General features: G+C 43.4%; 1 protein-coding gene across 1 annotated transcript in view; it reads right to left on the reverse strand.

Annotated features, from left to right (window-relative positions):
- The window catches only part of cacna1fb (calcium channel, voltage-dependent, L type, alpha 1F subunit), a gene marked incomplete at its 3' end in the record, with an annotated part of 47725 nt that extends 43345 nt beyond the window's left edge, over positions 1–4380 (reverse strand). The window contains 5 exon segments of the mRNA XM_080762841.1: positions 61–215; positions 910–1049; positions 1156–1261; positions 2713–2813; positions 4156–4380. Of these exon segments, the coding sequence (XP_080618967.1) occupies positions 61–215; positions 910–1049; positions 1156–1261; positions 2713–2813; positions 4156–4236 (583 nt within the window). The 5' untranslated portion in view covers positions 4237–4380.
- Between the last annotated feature and the right edge of the window lie 23612 nt (positions 4381–27992).

Here is a 27992-nt window from a genome sequence, read left to right on the forward strand (position 1 = left end):
ACACACACACACACACACGCACGCACGCATGCACTCGCACACGTGCACACACATACTTACTGGGAACTCCAGAGACCAGTCTGAGAGGCCTGAGGACTCTGAAGGCTCGGAGAGCTTTAACATCCAGACCTCCAGGTTTTCCAGGCGTGTGGTGTGCTGAGGTCGCTACCTCTCCTGATTTATGAGTCATTGTCTCCAGGAGAACACTGAATAACCTAGAATAATGTAATATGACAATGCTACAGTCATTCACCCATAATATGTTTATGCAATAACACATGAAAAGAGTACTGTATCATCGTTATTGGCACAGCCGTGCTATGCGGCTACGACTGAAAAGTGGCGTGCCATCGCCTTGTACAGTCGTATAGCAACAACCACCATATAGACAACATCAATTAATTTCCTTGCTTTTACCAATACAACAATACAACATTAGAACAGAGAATAGAGAAGAATTCATATTGAGGGTCAATTCGCTCTTGAAATGAAAAAAGTCTGACAAGTAGTCCCCATTGATTCAACCTGCAGCCAATCAAGGTTGTGATTTCAAAGTGAATAAATACCAAAAGCACAAAAATAATCTGTGTTTTTCATCAGTGGTATATCCACTGAAAAGCTTTACAGTGGCTACTACGGCTGTGAATTTTACATGTCTAAAAATGTAATCACTATACTGTGTACTGTCACTGACTCACTGGCACAGCAGAATGGGAGCAGCTTCTAAGAATGTCCAGGCTGAACAGTAAGCAACAGTGGAGTGATATTTATAGTGATGAGGCTTTTTTTTTAATTGACCGTTGGTATATTGTCGTTATTGGCAGTGCACAATATACCGTATCTTGGCCAAACACGACGCACGGTTGTGCGCGCGCGCGTGTGTGTGTGTGTGTGTGCGCTCGTTCTAACCCCACTAAAACGATGACAAAGTCTAGAAGGTTCCATCCGTTCCTGATGTAGGAACTGGGGTGCATCACCAAACCATAGGCCAAGATTTTCAGGAAGGTCTCAATGGTGAAGATGATCAGAAACACATATTCTACTTGTTCCTAAGAACACAAAGACAAAATATTATTCATGTTGCGATGGTATTAATTGGTGTACAACATCAAATCCATAATAAAGTGTACTATATGCAGTATACTCTATACTCACCAGGTCATGGTTTGTGGAATTTGAGTCGTCTTCTGGGAAAGGTTTGGACACACCCAGAGCTATACAGTTAGCAAAGATCGCTATCAAGATGAAAACGTCAAATGGTCTAAGAGCGAGAGGGGGTTAAGGACATATAATAACACACATACTGTAGGGCACATTCATAAACCCTCTGCTGTGGATTCAGACCACTCCCATCAGAACGTGACAGTATAGGCCTCATACATGACCTCAAGTCAATATTAACAAAAAAAACATTATTACTGTAAATGACTGTATACTAACCTATTCATTCTGGGATATTTGTTTCCAATAAAATAATGCCATGCACGAACTTCGATCATCTTAACCATATATTACAAATTATGTAATTTAGAATCTAACATAACGTATTATATAATAGGCCTATTTATCGAAATTTGAATGAACACACGATCTAAACATGTCTCATGAGCATCCTCACTAGCTACATCACTCCCTTTACTCTTCATCACTGCCTTGTATGGGAACTGTACTGTCCTCAATCGCAACGCCGTGCAGACTAGAGGGTTGTGCAACAAACAGCCAAGTGCGTCAGTGGATGTGAACTTTCCTCCGTCCAGGACAAATACGACTGACCTTGGGTCAGCAAAGCTTGTAGGTTTATATAGAGAAAGAGATTCTAGCCACGTCCTCGACCTCTGTCTATATAGTGGCTTCGTAGCCTCAGAGCCATGGCAGTATGATACTACGATTGCTAAATAGCTCCCTACCCCCCCAGACATTCAGGCATATGAACAAGGGCAGGGAAATAATAAGCTTAATTGGGTAACGCTAATGTGCTCCGAATTCACAAACTAGAACGCAACAAACACTCCAAACAACAATAGTTCATTTCTAATCTATGCGCAAACGAGAGCACATCACACCCATCCTCCGCTCACGCCACTGGATCCCCGTCGCATTCCGGACACAATACAAGATATCCCTGCTCGCCCATCAATGCATCCACTACCTCAAGGAATTAGTCTCCCTGAAACCCTCAACGCGCACCCTCCGCTCCTCAAACACATACTGCCTCAACCCTGCGCACCATGGGTGACAGGGCCTTCTGGCTGCGCAGTTGCCCCTGAACTGTGGATGGAATGCCCTCCCCGCACACTTGAGAGTGCCACAGTCAATTGACTCCTTCAAGAGAGGACTATAAAGACCTTTTGAAGGCTTTCTTCTAAATCCTGCACTGATTTTATTCCCTGACCCATGCATGCCCTCATGTTCAAAACTGTTTTGTTTTCCTTGATGCTTAATTGTGTGTTTTTAATCGTGTGATGTTATTTTATGCTTTTGTCTACTGTAGCACTTTGAGATTCTGAGGAATGTAAAGTGCATTATAAATAAAATCCATTATTAATATTATTATTCATATTATTGAATTATGAATGCACAGTAAACACATGCAGACATAATACACAAATGTGCATATGCAGAGAATAAACACACACACACACACACACACACACACACACACACACACACACACACACACACACACACACACACACACAGAGTGAAGGATACTTCCATTCAACGATGGACAGAGCAGCTCTTCTGATGGGATTGTTGAGTTTAAGACAGTACAACGCTCTGGGAGCTCTCTGTACCTGATTGCTGCCCTGGATCTAAAATGAATTCATCAAAACATTACATATATTAACGTGAATATGGTCATCATCATCATATTCTTAACCATGGAGAGACCATGGTTAAGAATATTAATCTTATTCATTCATTATTCCTTTCCTCTGCTCCTCTTCTTCCTCCCTTCTATCTCCCCTCCTCCCCTCCCTTCTATCCTTTCCTCTGAGTCTTGTCCTATAGCGTCTCTCATCCTATTTCTCTATCCCAGCCGCTTCAAATGATAATCACCTGCAGGTTACTTATCACTCCAATACAATGGAGCCAGCAGGCTCGCCTGCATGGAGCAGACTGCATGTATTCTCCGCTGCGATTAGGAAACACGGTAGTGACTTATACATGGCCGGTTAAGACTGATATGAGGTTTGGGGACTTACGGGCCGGTTAAGACCGATATGAGGTTAGGGGACTTACGGGCCGGTTAAGACATGAGCTTACAGTTAGGGCTAGATGGGTTAGTAATAGTCGGACAACGTGACCAACGCCACGCCACCTCCGTGGACACCTTTTCGGGTTTATGATCCGGTCGGGAGCGGATGATATCGCTACGTCATGTTGTGGTATTGTTTTGTAGTCATCAATCATCCGGAACTTCCTTTTCCCTCAAACCGATTTTTCTCAATAAAAGCCGCAGGCTACGAGAGCTTTTATTGTTATTCTTCCGGTTTGTGGGAAAAGGAAGTGCCGGATGACTCTTCCTGCCTGATGACTACAAAACAATACTACAACATGACGTAGCGATATCATCCGCTCCCGACCAGTTCACACGGCAATTTTGTACTACAGACCAGGCTTTCCTCCGAGGTGGAAAGCCTGGCGACGCGAGGTTAGTCGGCTACTGGTGCTTATTGCTTGATCATCTCCTTAATTCCTCTATACCATTGGTTCTCAAACTTTTTCGTGCCAAGGACCCCCAAATTGATTTATTTGGCCGTGGACCCCCATCTGCTAATGTCTTGTCCAGGGACCCCCAGAAGAAGAAAAAAGAAGAACAAAGGTTTTACACATTAGCATGCAAGCTCGGAGGTCTACAATTTTTGAATAGCCAATGGTATAAATGGATAAAGTGGTTAAAATGATTGTGAAGTTATTGCTACTTCTGCTCCACACCATCCTTGTATCCTATAGTGTAACTCCTCTCCTCCTCTCCTATCTGGTATCATATACAGTACCTTCTCTCTCCCTGTCCTTCTTCCTCTCCTCCTCTGCCCCCTTCTCTCCTTCTCTCCTTCCTCCTCTCCTCTCCCTCTACCTGTTTCTTGGCCTGGCCTTCCTCTCCTCCTCTGCCCCCCTTCTCTCCTCCTCTCCTTCCTCCTCTCCCTCTACCTGTTTTTTGGCATGGCCTCCTCTCCTCCTCTGTGTTGCCGTTGAACTGGTGGTGGAGTGCAGAGTGTCTGTCCTTGTCATCCGCACCACCACTTCCTCTCCGTCTCCATCCAGCTCCGCATCCCACGCCTCCTCATTCTCCTCTCCTTCTTCTCCTCCTCCATCGTCCTCCCCTCCCTCCTCCTCCTCTTCACCTCCGTCCTTTCCATCCACTGCCCTGGCGTAGCCATTTTGACCGGTACCTGCGGGGAGAGAGCAAAGGTTACAGGGAGAGAAACAGAGTAAGATTTTACCCCTCGCCTGGTCTGTCCATGCCATAGGAGAGCATGATACTAACCAACCTCCAAGCCAAGGGGCCATCAGGTCTCTGTTGTTATCCCTGTGACAAGCCTTCCTTTCCCCTGATGATCCATCTCCATCCCAAATTCTGGAGCTTTATACCATTTCATATAGTTAGTTAGTTGTCTTTCTGAAAGTGAACAACATTGTTCAGAGTGATTATGTTGGCGTTAATGTTCAGAATGATGACATGTTGAAGGTCCAGAATATGGGTTAAAATGGGCTAAATCACCCTTTACAATTGTGATGGCCCCTAGCCTCGGTCCCAGGCTTACTTATCTGCGAAAAGAAAAGCCTGGTCACAACCTAAGGCAGAGAAGCTATCGGCGGTTGTATCCTCCGGAATATCCGTCAGATGTATTTCCCCCGGATACGATATTTTCCCGACCAATCACAACACTTGTTTCATTCGCGGAGAATGTAAACTGATTTGTAAAGCAACAACGTAATTTCCTTCGGCGATACTTCCGCTAAAATCCTGCACTTCCGTTGATCTTTTAAGCGTAGGTCTTGCCCAGGGTGGATGGCCCCTGGCCATATTTATTATTATTGGAGTTCTACTTTTGGTTAATGATAGTATGAGGTGATATTAGTAGTAGGAGGGTATTGTGTTGGTGTGTGTTCTGTCTTCAGTCCAGGTGGTGAGCTGCAGTGTTCTGTGAAAGAGGCACTATAATAATTGATCTGGTCATAGAGGCGTGGCCAGGTTCCTTCTCACCTGTGAGGAACTGATCGCCCTCCCAGGATTGGTGGCTGCTCTCGTCTCCATGGCAACGCTGAGGCGGCAGGGCCCAGCCCTCACTATAAAAGCCAGTCTGCCTCACCGTCGCTGGGGAAGGAGACAATCCTCTTTCCCCCAACCCCAACCAACTAGTGACTTTGATTATTATTTGAATCCCTTCGGAAAGGATTAGGTTTGCTTAGTTGTAGTTTGGCATTTGTTAGTCTGATTTCATTTGGTCTTTTGCCAATTCAATTAATTGATTCATTTAATGTAAATATTCATTCATTTATCCACATTCTTGGTAATAAATTATATTTTTGCACAAGCTGCTGCTTCTCATTTCCAACATGTTGTGGGTCTTTGCCCCTAGACACTAAGGGTCGTAACAACAATAAATATATAAATGCAATGGATTAAAATGGGTTAACTCATCCTTCAATATGAATAAATAAATAACTGTCATATCCCCTCACTACACTGTAATGTACACAGAAAACCCCCTCAGATGAGAGATATTGCCCAAACTTGTCTGAATGAGTGTCAATTGAGCCTGTTGCCTGTGTGCAGGGACAGCAGGTGAAACGAGTTCTAATCATTGAGAGAGGGGTCTGGTCCACAAGATTCGATACACCAAGATACCCATGTACCTGTCTAAATACTTCCTTAATGTTAACAAAGTCCACACCCACACACCAGAGGGAGTGCAACAAACCATGTACAACCCAGATTCGGCACAAACAAGGGACTAATTTCTTTTCGCTCCTATTCCACCAAAATGTGGAACGCCCTACCAACAGTCATTAAGACATGCGAATCCCTTGACTCCTTCAAAAACGCTCTCAAAGGGCATCTACGGACGGCTGCAATTTGAAACTGGCCCCCGTAAAATCGGAATCTCCCCCCACCCCTTTTTCAACTCACTGTATAATTACTTGCACAAGCAGAGCGCGCAAGTACTAGTTTCGCCCAGGACGATATTCGATGCATATGCACCGTCCCAGCAAATGACGTAATGACTACTTGTGCCTGATACGGCAGTGGTGCCAAATTTGTCATACTGTATGTTTGTGCATAATGTTTTACGTCTATTTCAATTTATATAAAATATTTGAGCCGGCCAACTCAGTGACTTGCGTCTGGTCTCATTATTTACCCCTCTGGCTCCAGTAGACGAACCTAACTAGTCCGACGTATAACCCTTCAATTTGGTAACTGTTCCACACTACCTATACGACACAGGTGTTACACATTGCACTAATGGAACATCACGGTCACTGAATGCGGTATGTACTTTCCACCACCTTTACATATTCGTTCATGTAGCAATTTAGTCATTATGTCATCCCACATGCATTGCCTCTGCTGCTGACTACACCTACTGTGTGGCCTTGCAGAGGGAGCAGACCAGTGGTTGTCAAACTGTGGGTTGTGACATATATGTGGGTCACAGATGGAGTCATGTGGGTCGCCCAGGCGGTCAGGAGAAGGAGAAATAGCCGGCACACTGTTGTGTAGCTCTCACAGGAAATGTATTTAAGGATGACAACGTTTGGACCCCTTATGGGTCTTATATATATAGGTGTCACAGGGCAGCCCGTGCCCTATACACACACACACACACACACACACTGATTAACGACATTGCACGAACGCACACACCACACAGACTGTGGGTAGTGGGGCAGACAGGTCCATATAATCATATCATATAATGTCAATACTGTTGATGTATGCATTTACAGGATGTACAAATGAAATGATACACAAAGGGAAAACATTCTGTTTATTAACCTGTGTTTATTGCAACCTCAGTGTTTGTATGGCCTTTCCAGTGCTGGCACTTTAAGAAGGGGGGAAGGTGCCAAGTACTGTGGAGGAGTAGGGGTGTTCCACAATGTCAAGTGTAAAGTATGTTTATTATCTGGGGAAATTAATGTAACCCCATATGATGTATAATCTAAAATAGAACATCTAGGTGTGGGGTTACCTAGTCAGGTTCAGCTGATAGCTGGGAGCTTGTAGATCAACTGTTTATATTTAATTGCTTCTCTGTGGGTGGTAGGATCCTCTCCTATAAAGGGGAGACTGCAGGCAGAGCTTGTCAGTTATGCTGGGGCAGGCATCATGCTGACAGCCCTGTGAGAGAGCTGCTAGGGCCCATGCCATGGGCATAGCCTAGTGTAGTTTGTTATTTTTCCTTTTTCCTACGTTGTACATTAAGTAGTTTTGAGTTCTTTGTTTTGTATTTTGGCCAGTATTATTTTTGCTGTTTGATTTTTCTGTTGTGAATATCTACACTGGAGCTGGAGGTTGGGAGCAATAAAAGCCACCAAAAAGCATCGCTGACTGTTTTTGGAGCCTTGGCCCTCGGACAACTTCACAATAGGTATCGTAAAACTGGCCATTCATTATCAATGGCATTTAATGTTTGTGTTAGGACAAAGCTGGACATAGAAGGGACCAGCGCCCCTCAAAAAATATCACTGGAACCGAGTCAAACTAAATGTACTGCCTCAACTCCTACATTCCAAGTGCTTATCAGGGTGGGGAGGCGGTTCAAATATGATTATTATGGGGGGCCCCAGTTCAAATATGATTATTATGTGGGGCCCCCAGTTCAAATATGATTATTTTTGGGGGTCCCCACTCCCCAGTTCAAATGTGAGTATTTTGGAAATATGATTATTTTGGGGGGTCCCCAGTACAATATGATTATTTTGGGAGGTCCCCAGTTCAAATATGATTATTTTGGGAGGTCCCCAGTTCAAATATGATTATTTTGTGAGGTCCCCAGTACAAATATGGTTATTTTGGAAATATGATTATTTTGGGGGGGTCCCCAGTTCAAAAATGATTATTGTTGGGGGTCCCCAGTTCAAAAATGATTATTTTGGGGGGTCCCCAGTTCAAAAATGATTATTTTGGGGGGTCACCGCCTGAGAAAAAATAAAGGGAAGCTCCGCACACTGCCTGAACATGTTGAGAACCACTGATGTGTACTGCTCAGTGAGTATTGCTATATTAATAATATTTTTTTCTCCACTCCTTCGGGGTATTTTTGTCACTGTGCCCTCTGCATTTACCCTTTTTAATTATTGGGAGCATACAGTGGGAGCTATAAATACAGCACCCAGGGAGAAGTTAGGTCAGGTTAAGTGCTCTTGCTCAGGGTCACTTTTATCTGATGACCTGATTTCCAGAGGGTCTCTTTACTCATTCAGCTATTGGCCACCCCTCATATATAGCCTACTGCATGTTTATGCTGGACACAAGTTTAGGTAAGGCAAGCTATGTATAATTGCGACGAAGGTCGCAGTTAACTATGGAATCGTGCATTTCCCGTCAGTTTGTGTGTTGGTCGGGCACGTGACATCACGTGACATCACGTGACATCATCGCATCACGTGACAGCAGACCTACAAGCTCATAGCGAGCCACCGAGTGGTGCGCTACGAGCTTTTACGTCTGCTATTTTTTTTTTATCGTGAAAATGTGCCTGAAATCTTTGAATATATATTCTTTCAGAGCGAGTTTTTAACTCAAATCTTTTCTACTGAGAGGGTCCCTGGAACTACATATTTTCAGATGGGGGTCAGCGGCCAAAAAACAAACTAACAAACAAACAAACATTTCCCCACCATAATGTCATTCCTCTCCGCAGAAGCTTGCCCCCCTCCCCCACACCCACACGGTATTCGTATTTGTTGATGGGTAAAATGCTTTTGTTTTGCTTCAGAAGTTGAAATACAGTATATAGTTATTTGGGACCTGAAGCGATGCAAAATTATTTATTATATTGAAGCTTGTTTATACATCTTTGTCTGTCTGTGTGAGTTTCTGTCCACAAAGACTCAGTACACTATTCATTATCCTCCTCCTCATCATTGTCATCATGATCACAATTAAGGCCATTACACCCCATAGCAAGGTACCATTAAAGGCCTGGTGAAATTAAAGATGTGTGTTTCACACTTAAAAGCATATCCGTGGTTATCATATGGCTTATAACAATAGGCCTAAATGACATACAGCATGTGATATCTAATAGTAATAATATATTGAAAGACCCTATGAAAAGCCAATCTTAATTATACTTCCTGTGAATGAAAACGTGCTGCAGATGACATAGATACACTTTCATGTATATACATTCATTTGTATTTCGTTCACCTGTGTGATTCCCACAGCTGCCCGTTCAGCCAAACACAGCTGATTTTAATTACATAACTACTCTGAATCTCATTCAAGATTAAATCCACAGACGGCCGTGTATTAACTAATTTAAAGTTTTAAACCTATAATCAGCACACTAAAATATGTATCTGAAAATATTTTAGGTTAGAAATAAGCAACTTGGTAACAAATGTTCTGCACATTGCCTGCAGGCTATAACACTATAGCATTGCGCTCCGCGTGACTTCTGATTGGTTGTGAGTTTCAGATTCAGACTGAAACTTCAAAATGACCGAAAATGTCATTTCACTGGACCTTTAAAATGGTCAAAAGAGTAAATTATTGATTAACACATCTTCTGAACTATTCATCGTAAAAACGATGAGAATGATTGTATTTCAACGTTCACCTCAAGCCAGTTTTATTATACGTATTAACCCATTCTGGACGGGAACCCACTTTGGTGTTTTATACTTTAGCTATTGAAAAATAGCAGATCTACAAGCTCATAGCGTGCCACCGAGTGGCGCGCTACGAGCTTGTAGGTCTGCTGTTTTTGAAAAATCATTAAAATGTGGCACAAATCTTTCAATATATATTCTTTCAGAAGACCTTTTTATTTATTTCGACGTCAGGCCTAAATGGGTTGCCAGATGACATGAAATAACCCCACTGGAGCCTTGTGTTTAGGCTTCATTATTACTTTGTTCAGCCGTGAAGACTTGTGATCAATATTTGACACAACACTATACTGTAGCTTAGTCTACACGGACGTGCTTAGAAACCAAAGCCAAAACAGGATAGGTGAGGTCAGGCACAGTGGTCAGCCTGTGATTCTGCCTGTTAGAGAGAAAATGTCAATTCTGCTTTGATTCATTTGAAGGGGAAATAGAATGTCTGTGCAGGAGTGTTGTTCATAAATGATGTGTTGTGTTGAGGGAGGGTCAAGGTTCAGGGTAACATGGTGACTTTCCTATTTTGATATTTCATTGGAAAGAATGAATACAATCATTTTGAAGCCAACAGTATAGAAAACCAGCGAGGAAAAGGAAAGAAAAGGAAGGATGGATGGAAAATATAAATAAAGATTGTAATTCCAATATACGTTGCAAATACACAATAATGCATTGCATCATAATTGGACAGAAGAGGAGGAATTGTTTGACAGGATAGGAGGTGAAAACAGACATATTGTAGTGAACAGCTGTGACCTACTTCTGTTCCCAGCTCTGCCCAGTGTGTGTGTGTGTGTGTGTGTGTGTGTGTGTGTGTGTGTGTGTGTGTGTGTGTGTGTGTGTGTGTGTGTGTGTGTGTGTGTGTGTGTGTGTGTGTGTGTGTGTGTGTGTGTGTGTGTGTGTGTGTGTGTGTGTGTTTCAGGGATCTGGGCCGTGGTTTATGTGTTAGTACCTGAGGACCAGATAACACACACACACACACACACACACACACACACACACACACACACACACACACACACACAGTCCATGAGAGGTTAAAGAGAGAGATGGAGTGAAGCAGATAGAGGGAAAATCACACCTGTGTGAACTGAGCGGTGCACCTATACATTTATTATTATGGTTGCTCTCTGTATATGTGCTCCGTACTGTATACTTTGATTATATTTGGAAAAAATGACAGTTACCGTGTGGGGGTCTCCCGGGGGGGGCGTTGCAGGTTTCCATGCTCTGACGGACAGACACAGGGACACGCATAGTATACGTAGGGACACACATAGCTCCGTAATGGAGCGGAGGCACCGCTCAAGAATGACAGACAGACAGACAGACAGACAGACGCAGATTGAGTTTGGCACTTGAACATCCCTATTCTGGGTGGGGGGGGGGGGGTGTTCACCAACATGCTCATGTATCGCGTTGCGAACTTGTGACGCATTGTGAGCTTGTAGATCGGCTATATTTGAGAGATTCGATGTACGGTAGGTGGGGAAAAAGCGGTCCAAAACACAGCTTTTACTAAGAATCGACTGTTTAAGTGGTTAAGAAGAGGCAGATAAAGAAAATGAATGACAAAGGAAAATCCCTTCTTCTTAAAGTGCGTGCGAAACAGAAAGGGTGCCGAATGATGACGATGGCTGACTTTTACTGAACATTCTGTGGGTCACATCAACCATTTAATGTTTTATGTCAGTCTGATTCCTTCTGGGTCAACAGGTTTCATCACATTTCCAATCTTACCAATGCCATTATTTTTAGTTGTACTGTAGTTATTCATAGGCCTGTTAATGACTGAGTAAGAAGTTCGACCAGAATGTAGGTTACTGTTCTCTGTCATTGTCCCTTCATCCCTCATCTAATTCTGTGCTAATCGAAACTGTTAAAGGGATATTTCACCAACAAATAGGTGTTCTGTACACACGTACATTAATACATATAGTACACACAGACACGCACACACACACACACACACACACACACACACACACACACACACACGGATGGACGGAGTGCAAAACATGCACGCACGCACGTTCTTGCTGACACAGTCTCAGCACATCCTGCGTATGTGGCCATCTGCCATAAAACATTTCCATTTTTTCTCATTATAAATGTTCAATTCACACCCAGTCACATGGCTCGTCAAGGTTCAAGGTTCATGATGATCTATATTGTATACACGAAAAATAATAATCCACCCGAGTAATCTGCCCACGTACCTCCTTTAGAAATGGTTATGACAAAAGCAGGAAGTCAGATTATTAGGCTGAGCTGAACTATATCTTAAAATGTGGCAGATTTTCAATCATATTGTGGGAATGCATGCCAATTCAGAGTAAGACAATATATTTGTTATGTATTTATGTAATTTCTATTTTCTTTCTTTTTTATGTGCCATACAGTATTTTCTCATATCAATTGGGGAAAAAAGACAACATATCTGTTTGTAAACTGCATGCACAATTTGATCATTACATTAAGTTTGAAGACTTAAAAGGGGAATACTGTCTATAGGCTACATGTTAATTATCTCACTTTTATACATGGTAATTACAATGTTGGAGCATGTTGGAGCAATGTTAGAGCATTTTATCAGCAGTTTACAGGTGCACCAGGATCAGGGCCAGAAAGGCAATGTACTTCCTTGGCAGTGGCGGCCTGATATATGTTTCAATCGTTTCAATTGAAACAGGCCTCGAGCCTCCAGGGGCCATTTTGTTGGCAAGATTTAAAAATAATAAAGCCCCGACTGTCTGCAGAGTTTATTTCTCCTGCCTTCTGTGTGATTTATTTATCCTTCCAAGCCCACTATACCATGTACTATACATCCTGCGTCTACTACATCCTGTAGTTCACTTAAGAAATAAAAGTATTGTTATAAGTAGCTTTTATTTTGAAGAGGAAGAGGAAGTTGTTTCGGTTGTAGCCAGCTGCCATGACAGTCTACTCGACTAGAAGTGCCGGGTGGTAGTGGAATAATAACAACAACATGCTTTTAGCCGAAGTTCATGAAAACCACATGCGTCTATGACTTAAACAATGTATAGGCTAAACACTTTGGAATTACGTTAAACATGGTATATCCTCCGTGGCAGCGTCATTAGGTGAGTACTAGTTAATGAATTGTTAAGTTTCATAGTATCATTCATCATCAACAACAGGCTGTTGTTGATGCCCCACAAAATGAAAAGGTTACAGCCTACAGAATTCTCATTCTGTTACTGTCACTGCCTGCAAGGATGGCCGCCGTGCCATTTCTTATAAACTATCTAATTCATACGTGGGTCATCGTGGGTCCATGTGGAGTTGTTGTTGTTGTTCATGCGCCACGGTGCGCGGCGTGGAGAGGGCATCAGAGCGCAGAGCATCAGCCTAGTAATAGTATGGCATATTGTCTGTACTCTCTGCACTCTCTTTCTGTCCAGTCCTACGTGTATAGGCTGGCGATTGTGGCAAATTATATTCGTTAATAAAGAGAGAGCTGTAAAGGGGATATTGTCTATGGTCAGTTCATGGTGTGTATCATTCTCGTTTTTAACCGGGCCGTGATAATGCGGCACAATGACGGTAGGCAGTAGGCCTAATACAATGTAACCAACTTGCGCATTAAAAAATGGGTTTTAATTGTCGGGTAACGGAAAATAATCGAATTTAAATAATCTAGCACTAGCAGCGCTGACAGTTGCGATTGCATCATTGTATAGCCTATGCTGCCTTCCAGTAAAAAAAAAAGTTTAATCAAGCAAGCTGCTTTTGTGTATTTTCTACTTGGCTGTGTATGCTGTACATGCTTTGAAGTCCGATAATACACACTGACAAAATAATAATAATAATTATGAATTATTAAAATGATGACGTCATGAACGGAGCCTCCCGATCCTTAAGGCCGCCCCTGTTCCTTGGACATCTTTCCTCCCGTAAGATTTGCTCTCTGTTGCCTCAGTGTCCAGTTTGATTTTGTTTTACGTTAATTAATTTGAGGAGCCCTCTATTCCCAGAAGTGCTATTCAGGTGCTCTGTATTGACTATAGAGGCCCCTCAACATTCAATTCCAAATTGGGGTTGATTTGATGTTGTTGATGTTGTTTCTATATAGGCCGGCTGACACACTTGTCTGTGTATCTGGAGATAATCTCACAAACCATTCTGCACCCCAAACTTTGTATGCACAGTGCTAGTATGGCGATAAAGTGTTTTATACTGTTATACTTACGTTTATGTTTATGATGGAAGTAATTGGACCATTCCCATGTGGATCCTGTGATCCTGCATGATTGGATTTGTACAGTATGTGTTTCAATGGCCTAAACAATTGGTAGTCTATGTAGTACATGTACCATAGCCTACCAAACAACCAAACATGCCGGCAGTGGGCACGATAGGGATGGGAATATCAACTACTTTTGCAACCAGTTACTGACATATTTATCCGGTTACTGTAATGAAAGGATAAAATACGGTTATGATGACCCACATATCCAAAGCCAAAATGAAAATGTATCCGTTTCTGTTCTCTGCATCTTCCTGTCACATCAGCCATCTACATGTCCTCTCTCATCTCTTGGGCCTTCCTCTTCTCCTCTTGCCTGTCAGCTCCATCTTCAGCATACTTCAACCAATATCCCTTCTCATCCCTTCTCCACACCATCTCAACCTTGTCTGTACAAAGGTGTACAGCATACCGTCTCTCACGCTTGCTATGCTCCTGTCACAAATCACTCCTGACAGGCTGACGCGATAACACCAGGCTGACACCTTCGTCCATCAGTTCCACCCTGCTTGCAGTGCACTCCCCGTTACTTTGGATAGTTGACGTCACTATGGAGCGGACAGCTGCATGCTGCGCTGCAGAAGAAAGTCCGGTCTGGGTGAAATTCACATCTGATAATTAATCTAACGGCACGGCCCTGCCCTGGGCCCGTTGGTCAAGGTCAGAGTCGGCCCGGCCCGTTTTGGCGGGCTGGGACCCGTCAGGTACCGACATGCTTGCAGGGTTTCACACGCATACCGTATATATTCTGTCAGTCATTACTCGCCAGGAGTGACACGAATAAACTACACAAAAATGCGATATTATCGATATAAAAAACAACATTGTTTCAACAACATTGTTTCAAAAAATCATTATGTCGCTTCATCGCCTCATTAAAATCACGCTCAATATGTGTACTGTGCATGTACTCAACACAAACTGCAGTTATAAATTAATGCTATAGCATGAAATTAACGTTTCGGGTTACGTACAGACCTTTTATTCTTTCATATCTGTAGTCATAAGTCATAATCATCATGGCTCATAAAATGTGGTATCGCCTATATACCGTGGCTGGGCATCAGGGGGAGAAATGTTGATATTAACTATAAATTAAATCAACTTTACACACCTTCTTGTCCCTTGCATGAACATGAACATTGCTTGCCTGCTTGATTTGATTTATTTCAAAAGCATTAAAACCACACAAATAAAGTCCAGGGACTTATTTCCATTGAGGTCCTCTCTCATTTAACTGATTAATAACTTAACACCCATGTTCAGTGAGGGGCGCTCTTATCATCGTACATCATCATTGCCGACTTTTTAATGACAGTTGAGAGTTGAAAGACTCCTATACAACATATCGATGTTTGTGTTATGCAATGTTCGTGTTTTCACTATGATGACGTAAAATTGTCAATGGGAATTTAATGTTTAGCTATTATGTTTAACTATTTCCGCCCTGGTAACGTCTGTCCCGACACCTTGGTGTTGTCCTGGACAGTCAGCTCTCGTTCAAAACACACATCACAGCTGTCACTCTATCCTGTAGATTTACACTATACAACATACGACGAATTAGACCATTCCTCACCCAGGAGTCTTACTGTATGTATCTTACATAGCATTTGTATGTAGACTTAGAGAGCAGTTTATGTAGACAAACATTTGGAAACGCAATGTCGATGCCTGTTTCATTTTTTTATTTTTCTGTTTTTTTATTTTTTGTACGTCTGTGGTGTTATATGTATTGTAAGTTAGTTTTTTCTGTCTTGTCTTGAAAACCAATAAAATTTTAAAAACAAACAAGTGCTCCCTTATCTATCCTAAACTAATAACCCTCTAGGCCGGGAAACCTTTTCTAATAGACATGGCTTTATCTGCTGTTTAAAAGACCTCAGATTGGTTGTCAGTTTGACACTGGTTTAGTCGTTCGACTCGTTGGGGAGAGAGTATGTTTTGCACTCCGTCCGACCGTCCGTCCATCCGTGTGTGTGTGTGTGTGTGCATCAGGGGGGCAGTCAGACAGATATTTTGTGAAGCCACTAAGGAAATGAAAGTTCATATCATGGCCTGTTGTGGCGCTGTCATTGGGCTCAAAAAAACCCATAGACCCATAGAAGTCCATGTATTTGGGCCCAACTTCACCTAGACTGTATTACCTTAATAAACATGGTCATGAATACTTTTTGCTTCCAGTCACTAGTTTAAAGTCTCATTTCTAATGTCATAATATTCTTTTTGGAAAATTATGGTCCCATTTATAAAAAAAAATACCATAAAGTCGCGCATGTTCTGAGGGGCGTGGCCACCGTTACAGTCTATGAACGGGATCCCCCACCCACTCGAGTCAAAATAAAAACCAACAAAGAAGAAGGGGGGAAGTCCCGCCTCGTTGTCTGGGCCAGCCAATGGGCCAGCTGGGCCCAAACGGATCTAGAAAGATGGCGACTTCCATTGCAAGGACTGACAGGCTTCATTTTACGTTCATGTTAGACCCGCGGAACGCTTTGTCCATATTTTTTACAGTCTATGGTGTGCATGCATGTGTCCCCGTCTGTGGACAGCTAATCTCTGGGGCGCTGTACACACATATCAGACGAACGTGCTCTGTGCCGTCTGTGTTTCATGGCCGCCTCAATGCTTTTCCAATGGAAGTCAAACACAAGTGTGCCCCCCCCCCATCAAACACAAGTGTTTGGTCAAACCACATGAGTGACGTGACTTCCATTGGAAAAGCATTGAGCACAGAGCATGTTCGTCTGATTTGAGTATATACTGTATAGGGCCTGGCACCGTTGCCTTTGATCACAGCCACACTCTGCAAACACACTCTCAGAGCTGAACCTCTGCCCCAAATGTTTTACATTGGCCTGTTATAGCGCCACCAGGAGGCCGCTTTTTTCAAAAGACATGTTTTGACAGTACACCTACACAGATTTTGTCAAAACTTCACGCAAATTGGTACACAGTCTCTCTATAGTCATTACACAAAACAGGTCTTTCAGATTTTTCAAACTCCATCCTGATTGGCTTCCAAAGTTCGCAGGACTGCTTCATTTTCAACAAAATGTCACAAATCATGAACACATGCACATTCCCACATTCCCACTAGGCCAAGGAAGAAATTGAAAATGTTCAACTCAGCCTCATGGCGCTATAACCATTCGTGTTTTTACCTGCACCGATCTGCGTAAAACCTTGTATGCACACTCCCTACAGATCAAGGACAAACCTTTACCTGGAATTTTTCACATTTGCTCTTTATAGCGCCACCAGAAGGCCGACATATGTAAAACACTTATTTTATATTAATCCTTCAGCTTTTATCCAAATTTCACACAAATCGATCTCTATAGTCATGTGATCACGACGGGTTTGTTTCATTTCTCATATTCCATTCCTGATTGGCTAAGATTGGCTTCCAAAGTTTTCAGGAGTGGCCCGTTTTGTACAAAATGCCGCAAATCATCAACACAGTGTCCGATTGCGGTGAAACTGTGCACGCATATTCGCACTTGGCTGAGGAAGAATTGCCACTTGACCTTTTTCAAATCAGACTGATTGTGGCGCTATAATAGGCCCAGTCACATCTTTACATATAACTGCACTGATCTGCGTAAAGCTTTGTTGGCACACTCCCTACAGCCCAAGGAAAAACATCTGCCCTGCATTTTTCAATTCTGCCTTTTCGAGCACCACCAGGCATACTTCACATTTTATCCAAATATAAATCCTGGTGGAGACCTGTGCCCCGAGGGGCACTTCTTCCACTCTGTGGCTCCTACTGTAAGTAAATTATCTTTAGCCCACTTTACTTTTAAAAGCAGGATGGCTCACATTTGCTACACTGGCTCTGCTCTGGTGAAAAGGTTGTGTACCTCGTATACCTGAGTGAAACATGTATTTAAAAATCACACCTGTGTGAAGTGAGGGGTGCTCTTATCATCATACGCCATCATACATCGTCTCAATCCGCCCAATCACAATTTCACATCTCCCATAATCTCATTCCGGCCAAACAGAATTTGCATCCTCACCTTCATCTTCAATGTTTGTGTTTACGCAATGTTTGTGTTTACACAAACACTCAAAGCCGGCCATTCATTGTCAACGGCATTCCATGTTTGTGTTAGGACAATGTTTGTGTTTACACAAACCTTTAGAGCTGGACATAGGAGGGGCTAGTGCCCCTCAAAAATATGGGGACCTCGCACAGCATATGATTTTATGAACCATGGTTAATCTGGCCACGGTAACCCTGTTACAAAGCCAGTTGAGCGAAGCCAGTTGAGCTATCCGAACTGGTTCTATTATGGGTTCTGGGCCCCATCCCTAATATGATCCTGCTCAGTCTGTTCTGAGCTGACTGTAGCTTAATTTAATTCTGACTGTAGCTTAATTAGCTTGGTTTCATCTGCGTGGACGCATGGGTACTTTGGGTATTTTAAGTGATTACATGTCCATAACATGTTCTGCATTCCCGTACTGGCACTGTATTTGTACACTCGCAAAATGTACAGTCAACTTTATCGTCCTCCTTCTTGCTGTAATGATCCCAAACCGAGCTATGCTTCATGCTTCTCATTTTAGTATGGCAAACATACATAATTACATCTTTCTGTTTAAAATGTCTTTACTGTGAAGAAGAATTATGCAAATGAACCACAAAGCATAACATTGTTGTTGTCCGGAAGAAACCACCATTAAACTCAATTTTTGAGGTATTTTTCATTACCTGAATAATGAACATTTTGCAGTTGGTTTCTTCCAGACAGCAGAGATATCCAGGTAATATTCAGATATGTTTTTATTTTGTGACTAGTTCACATGAGATTGTGTGCACAGACTTAGTCTATATTTAGGCCAGGTGCTGGACAAGAATATCTAGGAAAAGGTAAAAAGAAAAACATCTGCACACTGGTTTAGAGCTCCCACATTATTCTACCATATACAGTTGGACTTCATCCGGCAAAATCAGGCAAATGCCTGATGAAAACATATAAGGTTGAAACGTTGTGCCATTTAAGAAAATCTATTTTGGGAGCTATAGTCTAAAGCAGTGCAGATGTGTTTACCTTCTTCCACTTTTTACTGTGACTAACCTACTGACTGCATGGCTAACTGTTGACATGCCAAGAAGACACCTGCTAGCTTTGCTTAGGAACAGCAGGGCGTGCGGGCGCTTTAATTAAGCTATACAGTCAGGTTCAGGAGGTCACCACAGTGCTGACCTGCACATAAGATAGTACACGCACGCACGCACGCACGCACGCACGCACGCACGCACGCACGCACGCACGCACGCACGCACTCACTCACTCACTCACTCACTCACACCATACAAGAACACAATTTGATCCTTGTAATGGTCACATGCAAAACAGGATAATGTACACTATATGACAAATTGCAATTTACTCAACCATGAGTGACCACATTAGTCCTTGTCAGTTGCGAGGAGGACCGGAGTTTGAATCCGACTCCTATCATGTCTTGCATGTCTCCCCTCCATCTGCCCTCCCTCATATGCGGTATACCTGCCCAGGTTTGGTTGGATACAATGGCAAAAATCTATGTGGTTTTGCAGCATAGCCTTATTTATTCACAAAGACAAGACAAGCATTAATAGACTTACAGTAGTCACAGACAGACAGACAGACAGACAGACAGACAGACAGACAGACCCTAGTCCCGGGGGGTGCATGGGGACAAAATTATTAGATAGATATATCTGTTAAAGCTGCTTAATATGGATCATCCCCCCCCCCCCCCCCCCTCTGATCACTATACACACATCTGGCCAGAGAGACCATCCAAACCATGCAAGAGAGATGTACCCCTACTACCCCCCCCCCCCCCCCACACACACACACACACACACACGCCTCTCTCCATGATGGAGGTGATAGGCTAGCCTACTATAAATTGGGGATACGGTGTCAAAAGTGGATTGTTAAACACATTTCACGATTATTATGATGATGATGATGATGATGATTAAGAAGATGATGATGATATAGTGGTGGTGATGTGTCTCTCAGTTATACGTCCGCTAAACCCAGATTGAATATGTTTTGACATAAAACAAATCACTATCCACTCAGACATTAATTAGGAATAGGATAAGAAAAATTAGGGAGCAAGAGCGGGTTAGACGGGGAGAGAAACAATCGTCTTACTTTTGCAGGTCTCTTCATACATCTCTCTTTGAGGTGTTTTATGATTTTCAGCTCGAAGCATGAAGAGACATTTTTAAATCCACACTTTTCTCTTTCTCTTCGGTTTTATTCCAGACAGAAACATCTGGACAGCTGACCTCCCGACATCCTTCAACACAGAAAAATATCCAAACTTATTCTTGCCATTCCGGTCCGCCCGCTGTATCAATCCGAGAGAGACAATTATATTCCATAGGAATAATCACACCAATTACAAATTAACCCCGTTTTTTGAGTTTTTCCAGGTGGCTGGTTCTTCAATCAATTGCTTTATTTGCAATAAATAAAAATGGCTGTTTCCTCGTTAATCTGTCGGGTGAGCAACTCTCTCACTCACTTTCGCTCTCCCTCTCTTTCATTCTCTCTGTTTTAGCCATCAATTGGGGATTAGAGAGAGAGAGAGAGAGAGAGAGAGAGAGAGAGAGAGAGAGAGAGAGAGAGATAGAGAGAGAGGGGGGGGGGGTTTAAAGGGGATGGCAGCCTAGAACCGTGTTAAAGGCAGGGATGTTGCTGTTTCATGTCGGCACTCGGCAGCTATATCCTTTTTCTTTTCTTTTCTTTTCTTTTCTTTTCTTTTCTTTTCTTTTCTTTTCTTTTCTTTTCTTTTCTTTTCTTTTCTTTTCTTTTCTTTTCTTTTCTTCTTTCTCTCTCTCTCTCTCTCTATCTCCCAGTGCATGACAATATTGACATGATTACATTACAATATTTATCTGAAGTGTTGTGTATTAAGCTAATAACCTATTGATGATTATATGGTGTTTATCCCCAAAATGCCATTTGTAAAAAAGAATCTATATAAATATCAAATGATAATATAGGCCATAAACTAAATTAATATAATGATGTAGCACTATAGTGGCCCAGAGCCTCTGCCTGTTGAGTAAAAGCCTAATATCTCCCCGACCAAGTTGTCGGGATTGAGGGAACTATATCCAGAATGTTCGCTGAAGTTCAAAATAAAGATATTTATTTACTGTCCAAAATCCTATACTTACTGTATAACAAATAGGCTAAATACATGAATAAACACTATAGAGATGCAAAAGCCCTTGTCTGCACAGCCAGAAAACTGTTAGACTTCTCCTTTGGCCCTTGGCCTTAATTGACAGTGACATCATCAAATTGGCTGATAAGAAACATGCTCAATTGGCTCTTACACTGGCCATTCATTGTCAATGGCATTCAATGTTTGTGTGAGGACAATGTTTGTGTTTACACAAACCATCTCATATACATCATCTCATTCTGGCCAATCACAATTTGTGTCCTCGCTTTTGTCTTCGATGTTTGTGTCACTTTTGTCTTCAATGTTTGTGTTTACACAATCACTCAAAGCTGGGCATAGGAGGGGCTAGCACGTACCCTCAAACACTATTGGGTTGAGATGTAGTACAGGTGAAAACTCTTTACATCGATTCAGGAATAATGTCACATGCGAATGGCCAATAAGATGCATGTCTAAGATAGAAGTCCCTCTCTCCACATGCAGCCTCAATAACTACTGTCAAGATGTCTGAGAAGTGGTATTTGACGTCACAACCAACAGGTAGTAGTGGACAGGCTGGTTGCAGAGAGAGAGAGAGAGAGAGAGAGAGAGAGTGAGGTCTCTCATCAGCATCAGTAGGGCAGCAGGGCTTTTCATTGTGTGTGTGTGTGTGTGTGTGTGTGTGTGTGTGTGTGTGTGTGTGTGTGTGTGTGTGTGTGTGTGTGTGTGTGTGTGTGTGTGTGTGTGTGTGTGTGTGTGTGTGTGTGTGTGTGTGTGACATCCACTAAGCTGCTATAATAAGTCCCCCATAATCCGTACAGAAACAGGGATTTACCTCTCTCTCTCTCTCTCTCTCTCTCTCTCTCTCTGTGTGTGCCCTTCGTGCTCTGCCCCTCTTCTTCTCTCTATTCACCCCCCCCCCCCCCCCCCCGCCGCCCCATACATCTCTCTGTCTCTCTTTGTGTGTGTGTGAGAGAGAGAGAGAGAGAGAGATGTCCGTATGTTGTGCGTGGATGCGTGTGCGTGTGTGTGCACTCACTATTCTATCCTATTCTTTTTGATCAAAGCCTATCTGTCTCTGTATGATTCTTACTTGGAATCACTTTCTCAAAGTAAAATGCATAACACGCATTCAAATTATACATTGAGTTTTCTTGAAGAGAATAAAAAATCACACTCATGTGAAGTGAGCGGCGCTCTTATCATCATCATCATGCATCATCATACTCATACATCATCGTGCTCAGCCAATCAAAGTGGTCGATTCCGTGCTCATACAGACAGACACACATATACAGACAAAGATGTGCAACGGCAGAATGTGTATGGAAATAGATTGCTTTTCTCTTTAGTCAAATTAATTAAGAAGCAATATTCCTTTTGTTGTTCCACGTTTGCATTCAAACAACAACAACAATGACTGAATGGGTCACACTCATACAAGTTGAACTGTGTCCATCAGTTACAGCACGGTGTATGGCAGCCTTAGCAGGTGCATGGTGTGATGCTGATGCAGCAGCAGTGTGCTGCTCTCTGCTGGTGGAGACTGGTACCACACCTTCTGCTATCCAAATCTCTATCTCTCTCTCTCTCACACACACACACACACACACACACACACACACACACATGCACACACACAAGCACCACAGGCACCACAGGCAGGCAGACAATGTTATTAAGTGATCATTAAGGATCATATGTCAGCAAAGACATACACTAATGGATTGTGTCTGTGTGTGTGTGTGTGTGTGTGTGTGTGTGTGTGTGTGTGTGTGTGTGTGTGTGTGTGTGTGTGTGTGTGTGTGTGTGTGTGTGTGTGCGCGCGTGTGCGTGTCTGCGTGTGTGTGTGTGTGTGTGTGTGTGTGTGTATGTGTGTGTGTGTGTGTGTGTGCGATCCATCAGGTAATTCCATACCACTGCTGAGCTATTGATTAAGGATTCCCACTCACGAGTCACGACACTCTATCACACACACACGCACACGCACACGCACACGCACACGCACACGCACAACGTGAAGCTAGCCTATTAAACTGTAATGCAATCAGTCATCACCCCATCACCCTCTTCTGAGGTTAGACTCTCCTCTCTCCACTTTCATATTTCATTCCCCTGCCGTACAACACACACACACACACACACACACACACACACACACACACACACACACACACACACACACACACACACACACACACACACACACACACAGACCAATAAGTATGTCTGGACTCAAGTAGGATTAGCTTCTAATCAATGTATGGAGACAAGGTGCCCGATGCAGCTCCAGTCTCAATGACTCATACGTCGTGGAGATGAACACTGGGTCCTGCAGCACCTCAAGACCACTGGCTGGTGGCCTAGATTACGACCTGACCAGCAGACCACAGTATACGTCAGACTGCAGGGCAGCCTATATGTCAGATGTGCTGCTGAGCAACACCACATGAGTACTGTGCTCCGCAAGGAGCCACACACCTATTTCTGGTTACATGTCAGTTATACAGAAGATGTCATATATGGCTCCTCCATTGTTAACTGCATGCATCATAGATGATTACAGAGCCCTGGTGGATGACTTCCAAGGGTGGAGCATGCGGCAACAAGCTCCTCCAGATCAATATTGTAAAGACTAAGGGGCTGGTGATGATGCACTGTAGCTGGTGATGGACTATACCTACTGTCCCCCAACTCCCATCGCCATTCACGTGGAGGAGCATATGGTGTACATTAGTTTACGGGGTGTACACACACGAACAGTAATAACACTATAGACTGGAATGACAACTCTTTTTATATGCTTTATTTTTCTTTTCATGTGGGCCCACTCTGTGGCCTTCTAATCTACAGGAAGAAAGCTGTTCCTGGGGACGTTCATGCATCCTTTAACCCATTTTGGACTGAGGTCGATAAAAAGAAGTCTTCTAAATAATTTTTCTGAAAAACCCATGTTTCTGTCAAGGACCCCCAGATTCGTCTCCATTGGGCCACGGACCCCCATCTCAAAATATGTAGTTCTAGGGACCCCCCAGAAGCCAACATTTTAGTTAAAAATGTTTGCTCTGAAATATATATTCAAAGATTTGCGGCACATTTTCACGACTTTTCAAAAATAGCAGACCTATACAAGCTCATAGCGCACCACTCGCTGGCGCGCTATGAGATCAACATAATGGAATTAATTATGTACTGGCTGTATATGGAGCATGTCTTGACTGTGCAGGGTTTGATGAGGTCAGATCAATTATATGGAATGTCAGAACAGGTTGGCTCCATATATGGAGATCTAAGGGTCTGAGGTCAGATGTAGAGTTGCTGGCCGGCTCCATATATGCAGATCTAGGTGATGATCCAGTCTTCTCCATGTATGGCTATCCAGGGTTTGATGAGGTCAGTGTTGTGATCTTCATATATGGAGACAGCCATACATGGAGCGTGTCACGAGGCATGACGGACTGACGACCATAAATGGTGTCGTGACGTGTATGGTTTTCATAGTAATCTGCTACCTTCGGTCGCAGATTACTATGAAAACCTGACACTGAACAAGCTGGTGAGGAGGAAGGCTTACTTCAGAGTTGGAGTTAAAGTGGATAATCTGGGGGTGGTTATAACTTGCGGGGGGGAAGGATGAGGAGGAAACTGCATGCTATATCCTTCTGAAGTCCTCTCATCCCTCTGATGAGCTACCGGGGATGAGGTGCACGTTCAGCCACAGAGGAGTTATCCCCACAATATTGGACAGTTTTTGTACCAGTGGCCATCAGGCACCACAACCATGCCTGACGCCCTGGGATCCATTGGGGATTACTAACTCCTCTTTGACTCTGGTTCTCTTGCGCATGCACTATACTGGGGTACATAACCGTAACGGATGACTGTTAAAGGGACACTTCACCCTTTTTGCAACAAAAAAAAACATGTTAATTATGTTTAGAAGATTTAAAACACTTTCGTGCACGGGTCTGTGTAATATGTGGTTTTAGATATTTTAGATTTTAGCAGTGTCCATGATGTCACAGACACTGCTCTCACTTCCTTCCTGAACTACATGTTGTCTCAGTAAGACAGCCCTCACAGCACCAAAGCATTATGGGAGTTGTAGTCCAGGAAGGACAAACACATTAAATGCTATTGACAATTGATGTACGATGACAAGAGCGCCCCTCACTTCACACGGGTCGGTGTGATTTTTAAATCATCAACTTGTATAGGAGGAGGGAGGCCCCAGCACGCACACGTCTATACTACCTTTGTCACCAAGGCACCTGCTTAAAACAGAACCGGGTGTGTGGAAGTCTTCTCTTCATAAATCATCAACTTAAAGGCAAGAGTGAAGAAATAGGTCTATACAGAGGCTGCCTGTCTTAGCCGTGTGCCTGTTGTATACAATACAATACGCGAATACAAGCGGACAAAATGAGTTTTCTTCGACGGGTGGCTGGCATCTCCCTTAGAGATAGGGTGAGAAGTTCAGTCACACGAGAGAGAGAGACTTGGAGAACCGCTGCTCCTTTGCCTGGAAAGGAGTCAGCTGAGATGGTTCGGGCATCTGGTTAGGATGCCTCTCGGGCGCCTCCCTAGGGAGGTCCTCGACGCACGTCCCACTGGGAGGAGACCCCGGGGAAGACCAAGGCGCAGTTAGAGGAAATACATCGACTCAATTCTTTGAACGCCTTGGAATCCCCCAGGAGGAAGCAGGGGGGCAGTCAGACAGATTTTTTGTGAAGCCACTAAGGAAATGAAAGTACTGTCATTGGGCTCAAAAAAACCCATAGCCCCATAGAAGTCCATGTATTTGGGCCCAACTTCACCTAGACTGTATTACCTTAATAAACATGGTCATGAATACTTTTTGCTTCCAGTCACTAGTTTAAAGTCTCATTTCTAATGTCATAATATTCTTTTTGGAAAATTATGACCCCATTTATAAAAAAAATGACCATAAAGTTGTGCATGTTCTGAGGGGCGTGGCTACCGTTACAGTCTATGTACGGGATCCCCCACCCACTCGAGTCAAAATAAAAACCAACGAAGAAGAAGGGGGGAAGTCCCGCCTTGTTGTCTGGGCCAGCCAATGGGCCAGCTGGGCCCAAACGGATCTAGAAAGATGGCGACTTCCATTGCAAGGACTGACAGGCTTCATTTTACGTTCATGTTAGACCCGGGGAACGCTTTGTCCATATTTTTTACAGTCTATGGGAGGAAGTCACTAATGTTGCTCTGGAGATGGAAGTCTGGAGCACTCTGGTGGAGCTGTTGCCCCCACGACCCAACTACGGATAAGCGGTTGAAGATGGATGGATGGATGGATGGGCCTGTAGAAGTAGAAAGCTGCTTCACCATGTTTTCATATGCCATTGTAGGCACTTTGAGCTGGTCAGCACTATAGAAGACCTGAGGGGGGGCATTTATAGTACAATCATTTTAAAACCAATCCTATATAGTAAGCTAAAACTGGAGTAATTAATTCTCTCATCTTGTTTTAGCCACATTTCCAACAATAATTTAATAATAATAATAATAATAATTAATAAATCATAATTTCCTCAGCCCTTTCATGTTGACATGCAGTACACTAGAGAATGGCAGATGACGTGTATAGGCAACTAGGCATATTTGATGCGACTCATGCGAGCTATTCTGAATGCCACGAAGTCCATTAAAGCAGATAGTGACGTGCGTGCAACCCCCCAGGCAGGCACTGCACACTGCATGAACACACCTCTCTATCTCTGTCTCCATCCCTCATACACACACGCGCGCGCGCGCGCTCGCAACGCACACGTACGCACATGCGCGCGGCTCTCCATGCTCTGTGCTGTGTGTGTGTCACGTTGGGTTCATGGGTTGGCTACAGCAGAACTACTACGGCGGCCAGCCGACTACACTGCGTCTACGAGCTGCGCAGCTGCGCAGTGCACAATCACACCAAACGGCTGATAGTGATACCGCGATTCGTACCTTTTGCTTTGCATTACCCTTACCTGCAGTCTCTCTCTCTCTCTCTCTCTCTCTCTCTCTCTCTCTCTCTTTCTCCCGGTTTCTCCCCTCCCTCTGTCACACGCGCGCGCGCGCGCGCACACACACACACACACACACACACACACACACACACACACACACACCACCAGCACCAAGGGAGCGATCAATACACTAAAAGCCCAGGGAGAATTTAAAGCTAGAACCCGGAGGAGAGAAACCACACGTCGAGGGGGAGGAGACGGCAGGGGGAAATTATGATGACGGTACGTACAGTGTAGTGTTTATTTCTATTTCTTTGTGTGTTTTACGGTATATATTTTTGGACGGTGTGTGTGTTTGTTGTGTGTGTTGGTTTGACCGACAGACCTACAATCCGCCTTCATAGGTGAAGGTAGAAAATAAAAAGCCCATCGTCAGCTGGTTTTGAATCTGAGAATGAAGCAGCTATGCTCTTCATTAGAGGGTCTGCTACTATACTGGACGGTCACGCTGTCATGATTAGCTTTGTCCGCCTTATTGTGGTGGTGGTTGTAATAGTTGCTGCTTAATGTTATGGATATATAGGATGTTTGCCTCTCTCGAACACTGTGCGTTTCCTCCAACGATATTTCTGTTGTTTTCATCAGCTTTCCGCCGCCACTAATAGCTGTTGTTGATGTGATGAGATGAGCAGCGCAGTATAACACCTCTTAATAGA

Source organism: Protomyctophum bolini (assembly GCF_963924005.1).
Source record: "Protomyctophum bolini genome assembly, chromosome: 5".
Lineage (NCBI taxonomy): Eukaryota > Metazoa > Chordata > Actinopteri > Myctophiformes > Myctophidae > Protomyctophum > Protomyctophum bolini.